The 17,500-nt window shown below is 37.4% G+C and overlaps 2 protein-coding genes across 2 annotated transcripts in view; one reads left to right on the forward strand and one right to left on the reverse strand.

Annotated features, from left to right (window-relative positions):
- Window positions 1-419, forward strand: part of LOC143637376 (BTB/POZ domain-containing protein At5g48800-like) — a 12,272-nt gene extending 11,853 nt beyond the window's left edge. The window contains exon 4 of the mRNA XM_077104779.1: window positions 1-419. This exon is cut by the window's left edge and continues 314 nt beyond it. Within this exon, the coding sequence (XP_076960894.1) occupies window positions 1-214 (214 nt within the window). The 3' untranslated portion in view covers window positions 215-419.
- A 3,099-nt stretch (window positions 420-3,518) lies between these two features.
- On the reverse strand, window positions 3,519-6,191 carry LOC143637389 (putative late blight resistance protein homolog R1A-3). The gene has a single exon (XM_077104787.1). It carries the CDS (start codon window positions 6,189-6,191, stop codon window positions 3,519-3,521), a length of 2,673 nt encoding a protein of 890 aa, XP_076960902.1.
- Window positions 6,192-17,500: the final 11,309 nt, after the last annotated feature.

Genomic DNA, 17,500 nt, shown 5'->3' on the forward strand with positions numbered 1-17,500 from the left:
GGCTCGGTTAAGGATGAGATTGAATGACTTGGAGAAAGAACATGTGTGCATGAAGAGAAATACGGAAAAATCAAATTCACGGAAATTTATGAGCTCGTTTTCGAAGAAAATTAGTAAACTTAACCTTTTTGGAAATAGTTCTTCAAGGGGATCATCATCTCCATCAAGAAACTCACAAAGAACTGATTCTAAGGTAACTGCGAGAACAGAATGAAGCAAACAACTCTGTTTTTTTTCCTTTTGTGTTTGATACTTTGATGGTTTGGTTCACGGGTTAGCCAATGAACAGTCTAAAGCTGAGAAGTCAAGTTTCAGTTCATAGATAAAAATTTCTTTCTGTTTTGTATCTAAAGTTGTAAATGATATAGCTTCTTTGATGATATTCAATAGATTGATCATTTATAAAATTTGAAAGTGGGATAAAAAGAGTGTTTGCAACTTGCAAGTCAGCCAGTATTTGAGTCTTTGACCCATAACAAACATGAACACTTTGGCCCAAACCCATATTTACATGCTAGTGTTCCATCTTTATGTTAGCTATTAAAAGTCTATAATAGCAGACTCACGGCCGGAGCAACCCAACAGAGGAAATATAGCCCACCTTGAAAAGAGCATAGCTTTGCTACGTTCAAAGTTACAGGGCACATAGTAATAGATTAAAAAGTCTCAACGTGATGGATCGCGTGACAAGAAACTATATGTGGTTTCACCAACTGCCGGACCGAAATTCCATCAACTAGAGAGACCTTATTTCGAACTCAGCATGTTTCCCCCAATTTAGCAGTCTTAGTTTATTTCCTTATTGTAAAAACGTGTGAATCCTTGAAATCGAATAATTTACAAAGGTAATTTGATTTTAAGCATTGAATTTCAAAATTAATTTGGCTCCACATGCCAATTCAGATTTACATCTATAAAAGAGGACTTGATAAAAGCCTATATATTCAATATCATATCAATTTTTATTCAATGTGTCTCTTTCTTCTATATTGTATTTATTGCCCATGCTGACCTGTTTCCATTGAGATAATAGTCTCTAGCTTGAAAAGTCAACGACAACCTATCGTACTGCGTGTCATCTACCAGAGATCCTTTTGCGGTTTCTTGACTTTCTTCAGCGTGAGGCTGGGATCTACAACATGAATTTGAGCCTTCTTTCTTGTGCTGAAACTGGTACCTAGCTAGGTGTCTTTCCTGCCCACAATTTACAAGGTGAAGTTTGTTCAAGATTATGTCTGCAATCGCTAGTGTTTTGAGACTCGGTTTGTTGCGACTTTTAGCTTTGACCAAGCGATGTCTGGTCGTGCTTTGGACAATGAAGAACACTTGACCAGGAACCATAACAGGTTCTGGATGAACCACAGTGTTTGGATATTTAAAGACTAAAGTAATCCGGCCGAGTGATACCGTGTCTAGGGTACTTCCTCATAATTTCACCGGCTGTGATTGATTTTTGGTGATACTCAACACGCCTACCTGGATGCACACCCTTTTCTTTTGTTGAACTTCCCATACTATATACTTGGTGGTGTTGAAGTATTTGGATTTTATACTTGTTTTGTTCTTGGATTTATAGAGTATTGACTGTGAAGATATCAAGAAAGGTGTCTAGGGGGAAAGGATTCCCAATGTTGTAAGTATTTAAATTGTACGCTCTTGTCCGGTTTTAACAGTTTTTAGTTAGTAAAATTTTTATTCAGTGTTTAAAAGATGGAGTTTTGCTATCCAAAAAGGACTTGCGGCACAGCTTGTTGCCCGTTTGCCCTCTGTCTTGATGTAAACTCTATTATGTATAACTTAAGTTATTGAATACTTATACTTTAATATATCTTTGAATTCAAAACAAAACCAGTGTGAAATCGAAACCAAACCAAACCAAACCATTACACAGCCAAACTGAGCCAAACCTATATATAATTCAACCTTAATTCCATTGTTCAATTTAGTAAAATATATAATATACATAATTTTTTTCTAAAGACTACAGGTAATATTTTTATGCTTGGCATCTGTGAATGTAGTCTTGTCGCTTTGAGATAATGACCAACTAAATATGACAAGGATAGTCAAACAAGAGAAAATGAACAAATTTTAAGGAGAAACACGGTTTAATCTCTATATTTCAAAATCAACATCTACCTGCTATCGATCTCAGAATCAGAAACTCATATCAATATTTTTGGGATTTGTAACACCAATAGAATTTTATTGTAATTTACAAGTGACATACTATATGTAGCTAGTATCGATTTTGAGATTTTGCACCGTTTATAACAAAATGTGCAGTATTATGGTGTATGCTACAATCTTTTATAACTTTAGATAAGATATAAAATACGAAAAAGATCTTGATATGTGTTAAAATTATAAAAGTACGAAATTACCATTCATGAGGGCATGACAGTCCTACATTTAGTCCATCGATCTTGGGCTCTTCTTCCTCGCGTGTCGTAAATCTATGTCATAAATGCGTGTCGTAAATGTACGTCATAAATGCGTGTCATAAGAGATGACACGCAATTGCGTGTCATTTCCATTTTATGACTGAGCTATCAATGACACGCATTTGCGTGTCATATGTACCCTTTTATGACACGCATTGCGTGCCATTAAAGGTGTTTTTTCTAGTAGTGTCGGGCTATAAATTTCGCCAAATATTATGCACTTATATATAATGTCTAGATCATAAGTAGAATATGCAATCCGATTATGGGAATTCATCATATATCAGAATTGTGAAATAAAAAATCACACTTGAACAGGCATTACATCAAGCAGATAGCATGCACATATTAAGCACAATTTACGAATGCTAAGTTCTTTTCACTTCATCCCACAATGAAACTTACGAAATCCAAAATATGTTCTACCAGATCACTGAAGACCAAACTTAACCGATACTAGAACCATGCTCCTTGGTGCTGTCTTTGGTCTTGTGTTAATTTATATAGTGGTCGGTCTCGAGTTGTAACTGGTTCGGTCCAGGTAGCCTGTTTGCTCAGCCATAATTATAGAGGTAACTCTGCAATACATGACGTAAGAAATATACTCTCACAAGTTACATCTAATCTATACATTATTCATTATTCATGAGGACATATATATAATCAATGATTCAATTTGTTGAGTTAATTATTTATTTGTTCACGGGTCACGGGTTAGTGGGTTACCAGCTGATGCTAAAATAAAAGTTTTATACTGGCCTCTTTTTCACCATTACAAGAGATCAGTAAGGGTATCCCTCACTTGGATCCGTCTAAAACTTCATATTCAGCACAATTTTATTTAACACAAACTTTTAGAACTAAAAGCTTTGAATTTAATAGGTTACAAGTAAAAAAAAGATTCTCAACACACACAAACACACTGTTAACATGAATAACATATTCAGAGTCTAAAAGAGTGAAAACTCACAACGTCGACTCAGACACCTAATATCGGTCTAGACAACAACATTACGTACAGCCCTTGTAATCCAAGAAGTACCTTGTGATTCAACCTATCTGCCAGTTGAGTATTTAATTTATGCTGACATGGATATCATAGTTCCCGATTTCATGTTGCGCTTCTTGAATTCTATTTACAGAATCAAGTACGTCAGGGTTTAAATCATCAATCTCAATCTGCTCGAGTGTTGAGATGTTTCCTAGTGCTAGTGGAATTTCACTAAGATCTCCACACCTTCTCACTGCTAGTTTCCTGAGGTGTGGGAAGCTGCTGCTAGAAGCATCCCAGACATGGATGTTCAGCCCCGACAATTCCAAATATTTCAGCTCGTGAAACTGCTCATCACCAGTTTCCCACATGTGTCCCACGAACGAAGAGTATAGTAATTTGAGAACCTCGAGTTTGGGTAATTGCTGGATTGTTGACATATGGCTCCAAGGAAGGCATAACCCTTCTAAGGTCAGCTTTCTCAATGTTTCTGGAAATCTTATTGGGTTTGCAAAAGTTAATGATTCAGGCAAGTCTGTGTCTATGTTCAAAGCTTCTAGATGTGTTAGCATGGGAAAGCTAAGTAATCCATGATCAATGCTTGATTCTGAAGAAATAGAACACCCAAGCTTCTTGATATCAGGAAACAATTCAAGCAAAAACCGAGTCCTGCGATCTAATATTAGTCTGGAAATCGTCTGCAAGTGGAAAATTTCAATTACACTGAAATCAATTGGGATGTAGATTCTATCACACCGTAAATGCCTTAGATTCAACATATTATTTGCTGAATAACTGAAGCTTTGGAAAATGCCTTTAATAATGAGAGTTTGGAGGCTCCAAAACTTGGTCTTTGAGAATGAGGATTCATTGTCGTATGACCATACTGCTAAGTACCTTAAACGAAACAGTAATTGGCTTATGTTACTGAAATCTACACGTGGAATATTTTGTAAATCTAACACCCTTAGAAGCAGAAAGAGAGGCAAACTTGTAACTCTTTCATGTTTATTTGGCGGTCGACTGTCGTAAAAGCACAAAAAGGCAAAATCAAGCCCAAAATCTTCAGAGTCAGTGAATATTATACGTTGCTGTTTCACTATGCTGGAAACAGAATCAAAGCCAAGATTTCTGTGTGACTTTGAAAAATTCACTCTCTTGAAGAAGTTTTCTTCAAAAGCTTTCTTCAAGCATACTTCTCTCAAAAGATCATGTAGACGACATGAGTTAACTCCTCCATTAGAACTTTTATCAGCAACAATTAACAAATTTCTGTCAATCAGATCCATGAGGTAATACTCACCTTCTTCCTCCAAGCTTCTTTGGCCTGCTTCTTTTATAAACCCTTCAGCCATCCAAAGCCTGATTAACCTTCGAACCTGGATTTTATAGTCTTCTGGAAAGCCACCTGTATAGAGAAAACATTTCTTCAACTTAGAAGGTAGATGGTCATAACTCAAAGCCAATGTATCCAAGCATCCTACAGGGTCATTAATAATGCATGAACCCACTCTTTTGGCAATTTTCTCCCACAAATCTTTCCTCTTCTCTCCTTTCACCAGAATACCTGCTATGACAACTAAAGCAAGCGGTAACCCTCCACACTTTATAGCTATATGCTTCCCTGTCTCAATCAAACTTTCAGGACACTCATGTCCCCTGAAAGTCTTCCTACACAGCAGCTCCCAACTCTGGTCTTTGGTTAAAAGTCCTAGGTTGTGAGTGAAGCCGCCCTGGCTTGCATGCGAAGCTACTTCTGTAAGTCGGGTGGTTACAAGAACTCTACTACCTGTCTTATCATCTGGAAAACATATTCCCACATCGTCCCATGCTTTAGGACTCCATATATCATCAATGACAATCAAGTATCGTTTGCCTTTTAGACTCTTGAATAACAATTCATACAGTTTTGATTCACTCGCTGCTTCATCAACAGATTTGCCTATTGATTCCAATAGCTGTAGCAACAAACCTTGCTTTGAATATGTTTGAGAAATGGAAACCCACCCACGAATGTGAAAATGATATCGTACAAGAGAATCATTGAATATTTTGTTAGCGAGAGTAGTCTTACCTTGTCCTCCCATTCCCATGATCGAGATTATGTCTAGCTTCTTGCGGTGTCCGGTAAGTCTATCTAATATTAAAAGTGCTTCGTTCTCAAAGCCCACAATGAATTCTTCATGCTCAGTTCCACTAAGATTCACTGTTGTATTTCCACTGGAGCAATTAGTTCCAGTAGCTTCAAACTTGTTACTCACCATCATATCTTGCCGGTTCCCCTTCTTATTACTTATGATCTCCGCTCTGATAGATTTTAGGTTGTCCATAACACCCTTAAAGTCTTTAAGTGAGCATTTGATTGCCGCCTCAGTAGTTCTTGTCTTCCGGTTTACATCTTTAAAATAGGATCCAATATCTAAGTAGCAAAGAAGGCGATAGAGTAACTTATCCATCATCCGTCGATGTTTATCACTGTTCTTGATGATGGCGGAAGATATGAACGTATCAACGGTATCTTCTGCTTCCCGTGCTGCTTTTATAAGTCTTCTCTTCCCGTTACCAGCATCTTCAAGTTCATCTTCATCTTCGGAACATGATCCAATCAAGGAGCCAAGCTCCTCATAAAGCAACTGGATTTCATGCTTTCTTGCTTGGATGAAAGGATTGCTTCCAGTCGATATATTATTGTAGTAGTTCTCGTAAACCAACCTCCTTAACTTCACCATAAACATTTCTAGATTCCTGTCTGCCATCTTTCAAAGTCAACTCTTGTGAACAAGTTTGGTTGTAGTCTTCAACTTTGGTTGAGTTGTCAGATGAAACTTAGTTTGGTATTTTCGAGATGTTAAGCGGGATCGCAACTTCTGATTAATTTAGTCTTCTATTTTTAATGTTATAAGTATTATTTTTCCATTAATTTCCTGACTTTTGGGGTCAGGTTCAGGTCAGTGTATCCAGTGCTTCTTCTGATTTATTATTATTATTATTATTATTATTATTATTATTATTATTATTATCCATTGATTTTTTGACTTTCAGGAGTGTATTAAGTAGCCTAACCTGTCGACTCAGTTTTTCTAATACATGTTTGAAAGAGTCGTGTAGGGCGACGGAATTTTGGTTGTCTTTTTCTAATTTTGCAAATAATTTATACATACAACGACGAGTTTCTTGTGATTTTATACCACCGCACTCTTCAAATCGAAGAGTCCCGTTGCTTCCACTTTAGCCAAACCATTTTGTTTAACTGGGCCTACGCTGTCTTTTGAGTTTGGCTTGGATAATCTCCTAGAAAACCATACTGCTGACTAGCACTCGACAATCATTATGCCGTCACAAGAACAAAACTCTCTGAGGTAACACAAGGTGGGAAGAAAACCCGGATGAGCTCGGGATTCGAACTGACAACCTCACAAGTCACAAGTCCTATTTCAAAATTTTCATGGCCAAAATACACAAGTTGTGATCGAACTTAGGTCTTCACCGGATAACCCAAACCTTCCTATCACTAGGCCACAAATGAAGATTAGTCATAATAATAATAATATACGAGGCTGTAAGTCTAATACATAAATATTATAATAATAACGTTAATATCAAAACAGTTATCAATGATAGCATTAGAGCATTCACCGGAAGCCCATTTTTAGAAGGTGTTTTTATGTGTGAAGTTAGTACTTGCCCAACCAATTAATCACCATTTTCCTCTCTTGTCCTACTCAGAGTCTCTTAAAAACATAATTTCTCACATCTCCCCTCTCTCCTAATCACAGTCACACTCACAAAGTTGGTTTGGTAGAAAAACCAATTCTCACCCTCTCTCGTACACATCACACACTCTTTCATACACATCACACTCTTTCCTAAAAACACCTATTGTGATGCTCTTAAGGTAACAATAACGTAAATTATCATTTAAGTCATTTGTATATTCTGTAATCTAGATTATAGGTTTTGAATAAAATTCTACAGGATGGTTTAACATGGAAATTCAAGGGTGATACAAGAAATTCCGAATAACTTACATATAGGCTGAGCAATAAAACCGAACAGAAAAATTATTGTACCAAAACTCAAAATCAATGATTCGGTTAAGCGTCTTCTAAAAACCGAGTGACATGGTGTCGGTGTGTCATAAATAAATCAATCAAACCCACTGTTAAGCTGATTGGGCTTTAGAGTGGGCCTGTAGAAAAAATGGACAAATATTTACACCACCAATATATAAGCCCATTTAGAGTTAGTGGGGCTTTCCCATTCGTTAACAGTCCATACATAATTGGTTTCTAACTTTCAGTTTTGCTCTCCAAGGTTGTAAATGATCGGGATCATATTTAACAATTAACACATTGATTAATTTTAAATTTGAAAACGGGACAGAACTCAGAATAGTTGTTAGCAAGTTAGCCAACATTCGAGTTTTTGACACATACAATTTAACCCAAACCTATTTCCACATGCCCAATTTTCTACTTTACGTTAGCTATTAAAAGTCAATCTTAATGATATGGAGCTGACTCAAGAGTCTTGTGGAATAATAGCTTCTGCAACCCAACTTTAAAAGAACATAACTTTTGCTACGTTCAAAGTTACATGACACATAAGCAGTGGATGAAAAACGGCTCAACATGTTGGATCATGTGGCAAACAACCACATGTGGTTTTCCCAATCACCAGATCCAAATTCCATCAACTGGAGACCTTATTTTGAACTAAACATATTTCCCCAATTTAGCAGTTTTAATGTATTTTCTTTTTATGTAACACATATTTTAAAATCCATTAGTTAATGAAATGAAACCGTAAGATATATAGATCATGTTAAGTAATATACTCGCCCAATGTAAATTGTCGTATGACCAAACTGAGAATGAGGATACATTGTCGTATGACCAAACTGCTAAATACCTTAAATAAATCAGTTGGCTTATGATGCCGAAATCAACATGTGGAATATTTTGTAAATCTAACACTCTAAGTAGCAGAAAGGAAGGGGTCAAACTTGTAAGTCTTTCATTTTTATTTGGTGGTCGACTATCATAAAAGCACAAAAGAGACCTTGTGTGAGAGGCAAAATCAAGCCGAAAGATATCCCACAAAACTTCATAGTCTGTGAATATACGTTGCTGTTTCACTATGCTGGAAACAGAATCAGAGCCAAGATTTCTGTGTGACTTTGAAAAATTCACTCTCTTGAAGAAGATTTCTTCAAAAGCTTTCTTCAAGCATACATCTCTCAAAAGATCATGCATACGACATGATTTAACTCCTCCATTAGAACTTTTATCAAACAATTAACAAATTTCTTGAGGTAATACTCACCTTCTTCCTCCAAGCTTCTTTGGCCTGCTTCTTTTATAAACCCTTCAGCCATCCAACGCCTGATTAACCTTCGAACTTTGAATTTATAGTCTTCTGGAAAGCCGCCTGTATAGAGAAAAGATTTCTTCAGGTGATAAGGTAGATGGTCATAACTGTTGATACATGTTTTGTATGTCTCGGTCTTTATTAGTTTATTATTATATTATGTTTTAATGTAAAGGGCATTTTGGTAATTGTATAAGCTCATTCGCTTTATTGTAAGTTACATTCGTTACCCCGTAACGAATGTAACACATTCGTATTAATTGTAAGCTCATTCGTTAACCTTGATTAACGAATGAGGGCTATTCGCTATGATTAAATGTATAACGAATGAATGTCACATTCATTAGTCTTTAATGTAACAAGTGACTCATTCGTTAAGGTTATCTTAACGAATGAGGTCATCTCCCTATATATACCCTGTAAGGTTATTCATAAAGTAACAGTTCTTATTATTATCACTCTCGTGTCGTTACTCTGCCCAAATTAACTCTCAAACACACACAGTACACACACATAACGTAATCGAGCTTAATCGTATACCATATCAACAAGTAACACGATGTCATCCTAAGATCTAGATCCTGATAAGGCTCTCTCAATAACTCAAAGCCAATGTATCTAAGCATCCTACAGGGTCGTTAATAATGTATGAACCCACACTTTTGGCTATTTTCTCCCACAAATCTTTCCTCTTCTCTTCTTTTTCTAGAACTCCTGCTATGACAACTAAAGCAAGTGGTAATCCTCCACACCTTTTAGCTATCTGCTTCCCAATCTCAGTCAAACTTTCAGGGCACTCATGTCCCCTGAAGGTCTTCCTACACAACAGCTCCCAACTTTGGTCTTCGTTTAAACGCCCTAGGTTGTGAGTGAAACCGCCCTGGCTTACATGCGAAGCAACTTCTGTAAGCCGGGAGGTGATAAGAAGTCTACTACCAGTCTGATCTTCTGGAAAACATATTCCCACATCGTCCCATGCCTTAAAACTCCAAATATCATCAATGACGATCAAATATCTCCTGCCCTTTAGGCTCTTGTACAACATTTCACATAGTTTTGATTCACTGGCTATTTTATTGACTGATTTGCCTATAAATGCCAGTAGTTGAAGCAATAACCCTTCCTTTGTATACGCTTGAGACACAGTAGCCCATCCACGTTTATCGAAGTGATACTCTACAAGAGAATGATTGAATGTTTTGGTAGCCAGAGTGGTCTTACCTTGCCCCCCCCATACCCACAATAGAGATTATTTCTAGCATCTTCCGGTGTCCAGTAAGTCTATCTAGGATTAATAGTGCATCGTCTTCAAAGCCGACAATGAATTTTTCACGTTCAATTGCACTAAGATTCACCGTTTTATTTCTACTAGAAAAAGTTGTTCCAGTAGCTTCATGAATCTTCATATCCATCATCATGTCTTGCGGGTTAAAATATTTCTCGAACAAGTTCCTCTTATTATTACTTATGATCTCGTGTTTGATAGATTTTAGGTTGCCCATAACATTCTTAAGGTTCTTAAGAGAGCAATCCATAAAATAATGTTTAAGAATTGGGCCTGGCGTTAGTGGAAATATCCCTGAGTTATAACAGAGTAACCTAGATTTGATAATGGAGGACGACACCCGCTTTTGATGTGACAAGCGTAGGCTATCATTGTTGTTGATGACGGCAACAAATATGAACATATCGGAAATATCCTCTGCCTCACGTGCTGCTTCAGTAAGTCTTTTCTTCAAGTTTCCCACATCGTTAAGATCATATAGTGGTTCCTTGTCTTTTAAAATGGAGAACAACAACCTCTTTCGATATGAAAAGCGTTGATTGTTTCTATAGGCAATATCCTTTGCTAGACATGCTGCTTTAACAAGTCTTTTCTTCAAGTTTCCCACATCATCAAGATCATCTAGTTGTTCTTCGTCATTGAAAATGACGGGTGACACCCTCTTTTGATATGACAAGCGTAGGTTGTCATCGCTATTGATGACGGCAGCATATATGAACACATCGTCAATATCCGCTGCCTGACTTGCTGCTTCAATAAGCCTTTTCTTCAACTTTACCACACCGTGTTGTTCTTCTTCTTTGAAAATGGAGGATGACACCCTCATTTGATATGACAAGCGTAGGATTTCATTTAGCTTGATGACAGCAGAAGATATGAACATATCGACAATATCCTCTGCCTGGCGTGCTGCATCGGTAAGTCTTTTCTTCAAGTTTTCCACGTCATGAAGATCATGTAGTTCTAGTTGTTCTTGGTCTTTGGTAATGGAGGATGACACCCTCTCTTCATATGGCAACCGTAGGCTATCATCGTTCTTGATGATGGTAGAAGATATTAACTTATCCACAGTATTCACTGCCTGACGTGCTAAATCAATAAGTCTATTCTTCCAGTTTCACACATCATCAAGATCATCTTGTTGTCCATCTTTGAAAATGGAGGAAGACACCCACTGTTAATACGACATGCGTAGGCAATCATCATTCTTGATGACGGCATAAGATATGAACATATCGACAATATCCTTTGCCTGATGCGCTGCTTCAACAAGTCTTTTCTTCAAGTTTCCCACATCATGTAGTTGTTCTTGGTCTTTGAAACAGGATCTAATCAGGCTGCTAAGCTCCTCATAAAGCAACTGGATTTCAGGATTTTTTGCTTCGATGAGAGGATTTTTGGCGTCCTCATAAAGTAAGCACCTCAACTTCAGCGTGAACACGCTAATCTAGACACTAAGTAATAAATTTTAGACTCTTAACTAAACTAAAACTACTAACCGGCAAGTGAACCGGTCGACTCTAGTACAGCTAAGTAAGTCCGGATATCGAACCCACAAGACTCTTTAATTACGTAAACTAGCTAACTTAGACTCAACTACAGACACGACCTATTTATTTATTGTTTGTTTAAGGGGGGATTTTACTAATAAACCAATTTTAAACCAATTTAAACTAATTAAAAAAACTAAAGACGACTAAACTTAGAACTTGAACTTAATTCAGATGATAATGAGATAACTACCTAGACTAGAATCCCCTAAATTTCAGTTGTTAATTAATCGGGAAAATATTTAGTTATGAATTGGGATCGTAAAATAGACACCTAAGAGAAAACCCGAACAGGACCTGACCCTTCTCAAGAGACTTCTAATAAGTTTTAAAGCACACCAGTATTAAAAAACAAGTTTCCTTACTGTCACCTAATTATTCATGAATAAGTTCCTTTATACAAAATCCTACCTTACAGCGCGGAAATCAAAGGCAATTTAATATATTTAATTAATTCAATAGATAATAATAAATAATCAAACCTAGACGGACTCCTTACGAAGAACTAAATCTAGCAAGATTAAATAATAAAGATCTATTAATAACCTAGCACTTTACAGATTTAGGTTAGCAGCACACTTAGGTTTATTTAATTAATAATTATTATTCCTATGATCTTAATGCATATCAATCATAAAATAGTAAAAAACACAAAGTAGATGACCTAATAGAAACCTATCATAATGACAAACAATAATCAAGGCAACTATGGAATAATAACAATCAATCAAACAATCCTACGCATCCATATGCATCAATTTAATATAATTAAACCTTTTACTAAATCATAAATGTAAGACCGCGGAGCCCGGGTGCCCTACTTTCTCACTGGTTGGATTTACTCATTCACAAGATTCGGAAAATCAGAGTTAATTAAAACATTTCGCGGAATAAAAGTCAACCATTCTTACATAACTTAAATACTTCGTCTCAAACGGAAATAACATTCGTCTTAAACATTAAATATAAATAATACGTGACTTTTGTTTTCTTCGATGCCAGTCTTCTTTTATATGCCACGTGTCCCACTCTAAGCAACCTGCCTCATTCTACTCACCTGCGTGCATACTAAAAGTCAGCTACGCTGAGTGAGTTCTAGTTAATTATCCACTTACTTATTAATACGCGTTCGAAGATACGTATTAATTAGTTACCTGTTTTTCTACATTCATGCATACATACATACATACATACATACATACATACATACATTCATACATACATACCTACATTCATACAATCTTCCATACTTTATCTGACTTTCTTTAATTAATACTTACGCACCCTTTCTATATTTTAGCGAGCCATTCATCCTATAAACTTCGCAGATATTATTAGGGTCCGCCACCCTTTATTCTTCGCAGATATTATTACGGTTAGACTAAATCTTGGGTAGTTGAAACCTTAAAGAACCTTCAAAGATCTTGAATGGATTGAAAGAATGGAATGAAAGGAATGTTTGTGTGGGCAGTGAGCAGGTGTGTGTAAGTATGATGATTGAGGATGATGAGGTGATAATGATAATTAGGGTTTTGGTTTGTTTATATAGGCTAAGCCCAAGGCTTTAAGCCCATAATCCTTTCCAAGCCCATAAACCATTTTATTCTCTTTCTCTACTCTTAATATTATTTAATTAAATTAACTGACGTAACACGATAAACGACTAAGACAAGCTTATATTATTTATTTAAATAAATTTCAAACGAGGACGTTACAAGTCTCCCCCCCCTTAAAAAGGTTTCGTCCCCGAAATCTGCTTAATCATTGTACAAACTAACGCTCCTTTCATTCACTCCCTTTCTTGAACCGTACTAATCCTTCTAGCTTGTCGGTTTATCCTTCCTTCTCCCGAACTTGTAGTCATCGAATGGTGTTCACGAGTGTTAGATATTCAAGGTAGCTTGCCCATGAAGCCCTCGATGAAATGCTCCTTGTCTTAACTTAACAAGTCTCGACCAGTCTCTTTAAGAGACATTGTATTATACTATTCTAAATCTACCGCTTACTTTAAATTCTAAGGTCACGTATCACATGACTGCCATTCACAAGGACCCATTCATATCAGTCCACAATCATCACATTCAATCATAAGTCTAAAATTTAAATTTAAAAAGTATGCACGAAATCTTTAAAGTCAAACATAACATAATAATTAAACAAAATAACTCGTCCTTCTTGAGTGCTCCTCCCTCCAGTTTCATTCATTGATAGGGGACTCTAAGTTTGCAACTTCCTTCCCCTGTTTCCAACTTCAGTACATTCCCTCGCCAAGTGGCCCGTTTTGCCACATCGAAAACATGCTGGTTCTGCACCGCACTCATTGGCGTGGTGCCCCATCTTACCGCACTTATAGCAAGCATTAGATCCAAACTTGCATTCTCTGCCATGAGCCTTCCCATATTTGCCGCACGCATCAGAACCGGTTCCCCATTTACACTCCCCACCGTGCATCTTCCCACATATTTTGCACGACATCTTCTCCTCTTCCTTATGTTTCTTAACTTTTGAATCCACCAACTGGGTACCGGGTCATTTAGTAGGAGCAACCCACTCCTTCTCTTTCTTCTCCTCTACCACCACTTCACTCACTACCAGATCATCATAAATCATTTCCGCCAATTCGACCGCAGAATCAAAAGTGGTAGGTCTATTCACCTTGACCAATGTGCGGACGTTCGGTGGCAGTCCTCTAACATAGCACTTGATTCTCTTGACTTCAGTATTCACCATCTCGGGCACCAGTCTCGACATGCGGTTAAACACGGTTGTGTACTCGCGGTGTGTCATCTTTCTCGCTTTCAAATTCAGAAACTTCATCTCCGCTTTCTCGACCTCAGTATCAGCACAGTACTTCCTCATTACCATCTCTCTCAGATCATCCCACCTCATGGCCTTAACCTCTGCAGCAGTCTTTCTTTGTTCAACAGTTTCCCACCAGAACATAGCTTCATCAGCAAATGATTGGGTAGCGAAGCCCACGGCTTGGTTGGGACGGCACTCGCTAATGTGGATAACTTTATCCATTGCGGTTATCCACTGCAGGGTAGCAATCGCGTCACCAGTATCAGTTAGTTTAGGTGGGTCACAACCTTTGACGATTCTGTAGTTGCAACCACCTCGGCCCCTCTTTCCCTCGTTCATCTTCATAGGACGATCCTCGCTTGATGCCTCATCCTCAGTCTCGGTATCCTTCTTACTACTCTCACCAGTCTTCTCCACAGTCTCAGTACAGCTCCCGGTAGACTTGTCTGATTGGAGATTCTTCACTGCAGCAGCAACAGCTTGAGTAATCGCAGCTTGAATAGTAGGATCTAGCTGATATTCCTCTTCTCTCACAGTCATGCTTCTTTCTATACTGGGCTCAGTTGTCGGTTCTTTGGAGGGTACTCGGTTAACACGTGGCCTACCACGACGTCCCTTGCATCCTCCTTGTTTAGCAATCTTAGTACCAGCCATTTGATTTCTAAAGGAAAAACACAAACATTGTCACGTGAGGAACTATTTAGTACAAGGGTAGTAAGGGTGCAGGTAATAACAGTGGCCAGCTGTATTAGCTGTTCACGTTACTTTCCATGTCCTATACACTTCCTTTCGCGAGTCTACTTGTGCTTGGTTCTACTTAGAGCAGCTAAACAATCGAACATTTCAAATATAAGCAAGCAATCCTATCACTAACAATTCATATAACTTTCCTTACTTATTCCTACGTTACACGTAAGGAAATTCACGTATTAATCTTGCTTGAGTGACACATGGCATTCTCTGACTGGCATCTTCATTCTTTTTTTCTTTTTGTCCCATTCTCTGTTCTAGACTAAGCATGTAGGATGCTTATTCTCTCGAACTTATGCTCTATTACTAACTTGTAAGACCGCGGAGCCCGGGTGCCCTACTTTCTCACTGGTTGGATTTACTCATTCACAAGATTCGGAAAATCAGAGTTAATTAAAACATTTCGCGGAATAAAAGTCAACCATTCTTACATAACTTAAATACTTCGTCTCAAACGGAAATAACATTCGTCTTAAACATTAAATATAAATAATACGTGACTTTTGTTTTCTTCGATGCCAGTCTTCTTTTATATGCCACGTGTCCCACTCTAAGCAACATGCCTTTTTCTACTCACCTGCGTGCATGCTAAAAGTCAGCTACACTGAGTGAGTTCTAGTTAATTTAACGTACATTGCATCCACTTACTTATTAATACGCGTCCGAATATACGTATTAATTAGTTACTTGTTTTTCTACATACATACATACATACATACATACATACCTACATTCATACAATCTTCCATACTTTATCTGACTTTCTTTAATTAATACTTACGCGCCCCTTCTATATTTTAGCGATCCTTTCATACTATAAACTTCGCATATATTATTAGGGTCCGCCACCCTTTATTCTTCGCAGATATTAGTAGGGTCTGCAACCCTTTACTAACCGTTTAACCATACAATCATACCTTCGTTCGTTTCATACTTTTATCCTTCAATTATAATATACCTTGTTATAGCTACGGGGCATATTAAATTAATCATTCAATAATGTTCATATACATACACAGTTATATCTACTATACACTTACCATTTAAGGTAAGTGTATTAATCTAACACATTGTAGTATGCACATAGCCCCGAAAAACGTAACATAGAAAGGGACTAGAACTCACCTATAGTCGATTCCGCTCGGAGTTAATCGTAATTCCTTTCTTCAGTTGAGCTCGACTAGCTGTTTATTAAATAATGTACACGTATTAATTTCTATTTTTAATCTCCTTTCTTTTCCTAAGTTAACAGAGTTAACTGTTAAGTTAACGGAACCGAACGCATAACTTCCTTAAACCAATTATATTAGTTTAATATACTTAACTTTATTTTTATTAGTTATTAAATCATAACTTTATTATTATTTAAAAAAACCAATCCTATAAGTTATGAACCGGGTTAACGGTTTTCAACGAGCTCTACGAGTTAACGGTTTCGTAACGAACGTTTCGGGTATGATTTAACGAACTTATAACTTGCCAAAGCTTAACTTTATTATTTTAACGAACCGACTTTATTGGTTAACGAGCCGAACCTCTACGTAACCATACTCTATTAGTTTAAGGGATTTTAACTTAATTATTTAGGAACCGCTCCTTGATCTTTAACGAGCTCATTTGATCTTTAACGAGCTCATGTGCTTTACGGTTTCTTAACTATTCGGGTTCGCGTCAAGTTTATATGTTTTAAACTTTGTCAACGAGCTTTACATGTTTAAGCTCTTTTAACAAGCTTCCTAAGTTTGCGGGTCCTAAACGAGTCGGGCTTTAGGTTCGGTTTATTTTCTTGTCTTATTCTTTTATTATTCTTTTTTATTATTTGCTGTTATTATTATTATTATTATTATTATAACTCATCCATCCACCTACCTCTAACCATTTGTGAACAAGACCCAATTCACTGTCAATCCAATTCCCGGCCACCGCCGCTCCCGTAGCTCCGGCCACCATGGCGGAAGAGGATGAACCGGATATAGCAACTGTGGCTCGGGATTGAGTTTGGTTATCTTGTTCGAGTCGACCTCAAACGAGTCGACCCCCTTTCCTTTCTTTCATCCATACTCGAGCCGAAATCCAGATCCAGTCGAGTCGATGACCTTCTTCTCGATCCAAACTGTTTGAGTCGACAGGCACTCGAGCCTATTCATCTATTCAAGTGGCTTTGTTTGAACGATTCGACCATATATGCTTGACTCGAGTTGATCCTCAGTCCAATCGAGTCGCAGATTTGGGTTCGCATTCGGGTCGAGTTATCACAGCTCACATCGAGTCGAGTCGTTGATCCAGTCGACTTACAGGTTTGGCTCGA

The sequence above is a fragment of the Bidens hawaiensis genome, unplaced genomic scaffold (assembly GCF_021521415.1).
Source record: "Bidens hawaiensis isolate Kalapana, Puna unplaced genomic scaffold, B.hawaiensis_p1.1 tig00008259_1, whole genome shotgun sequence".
NCBI lineage: Eukaryota > Viridiplantae > Streptophyta > Magnoliopsida > Asterales > Asteraceae > Bidens > Bidens hawaiensis.

What these genes read in the sequence shown, in the direction of transcription:
- LOC143637389 (XM_077104787.1), bottom strand. Translation starts at nt 6,191, where the DNA reads ATGGCAGACAGGAATCTAGAAATGTTTATGGTGAAGTTAAGGAGGTTG.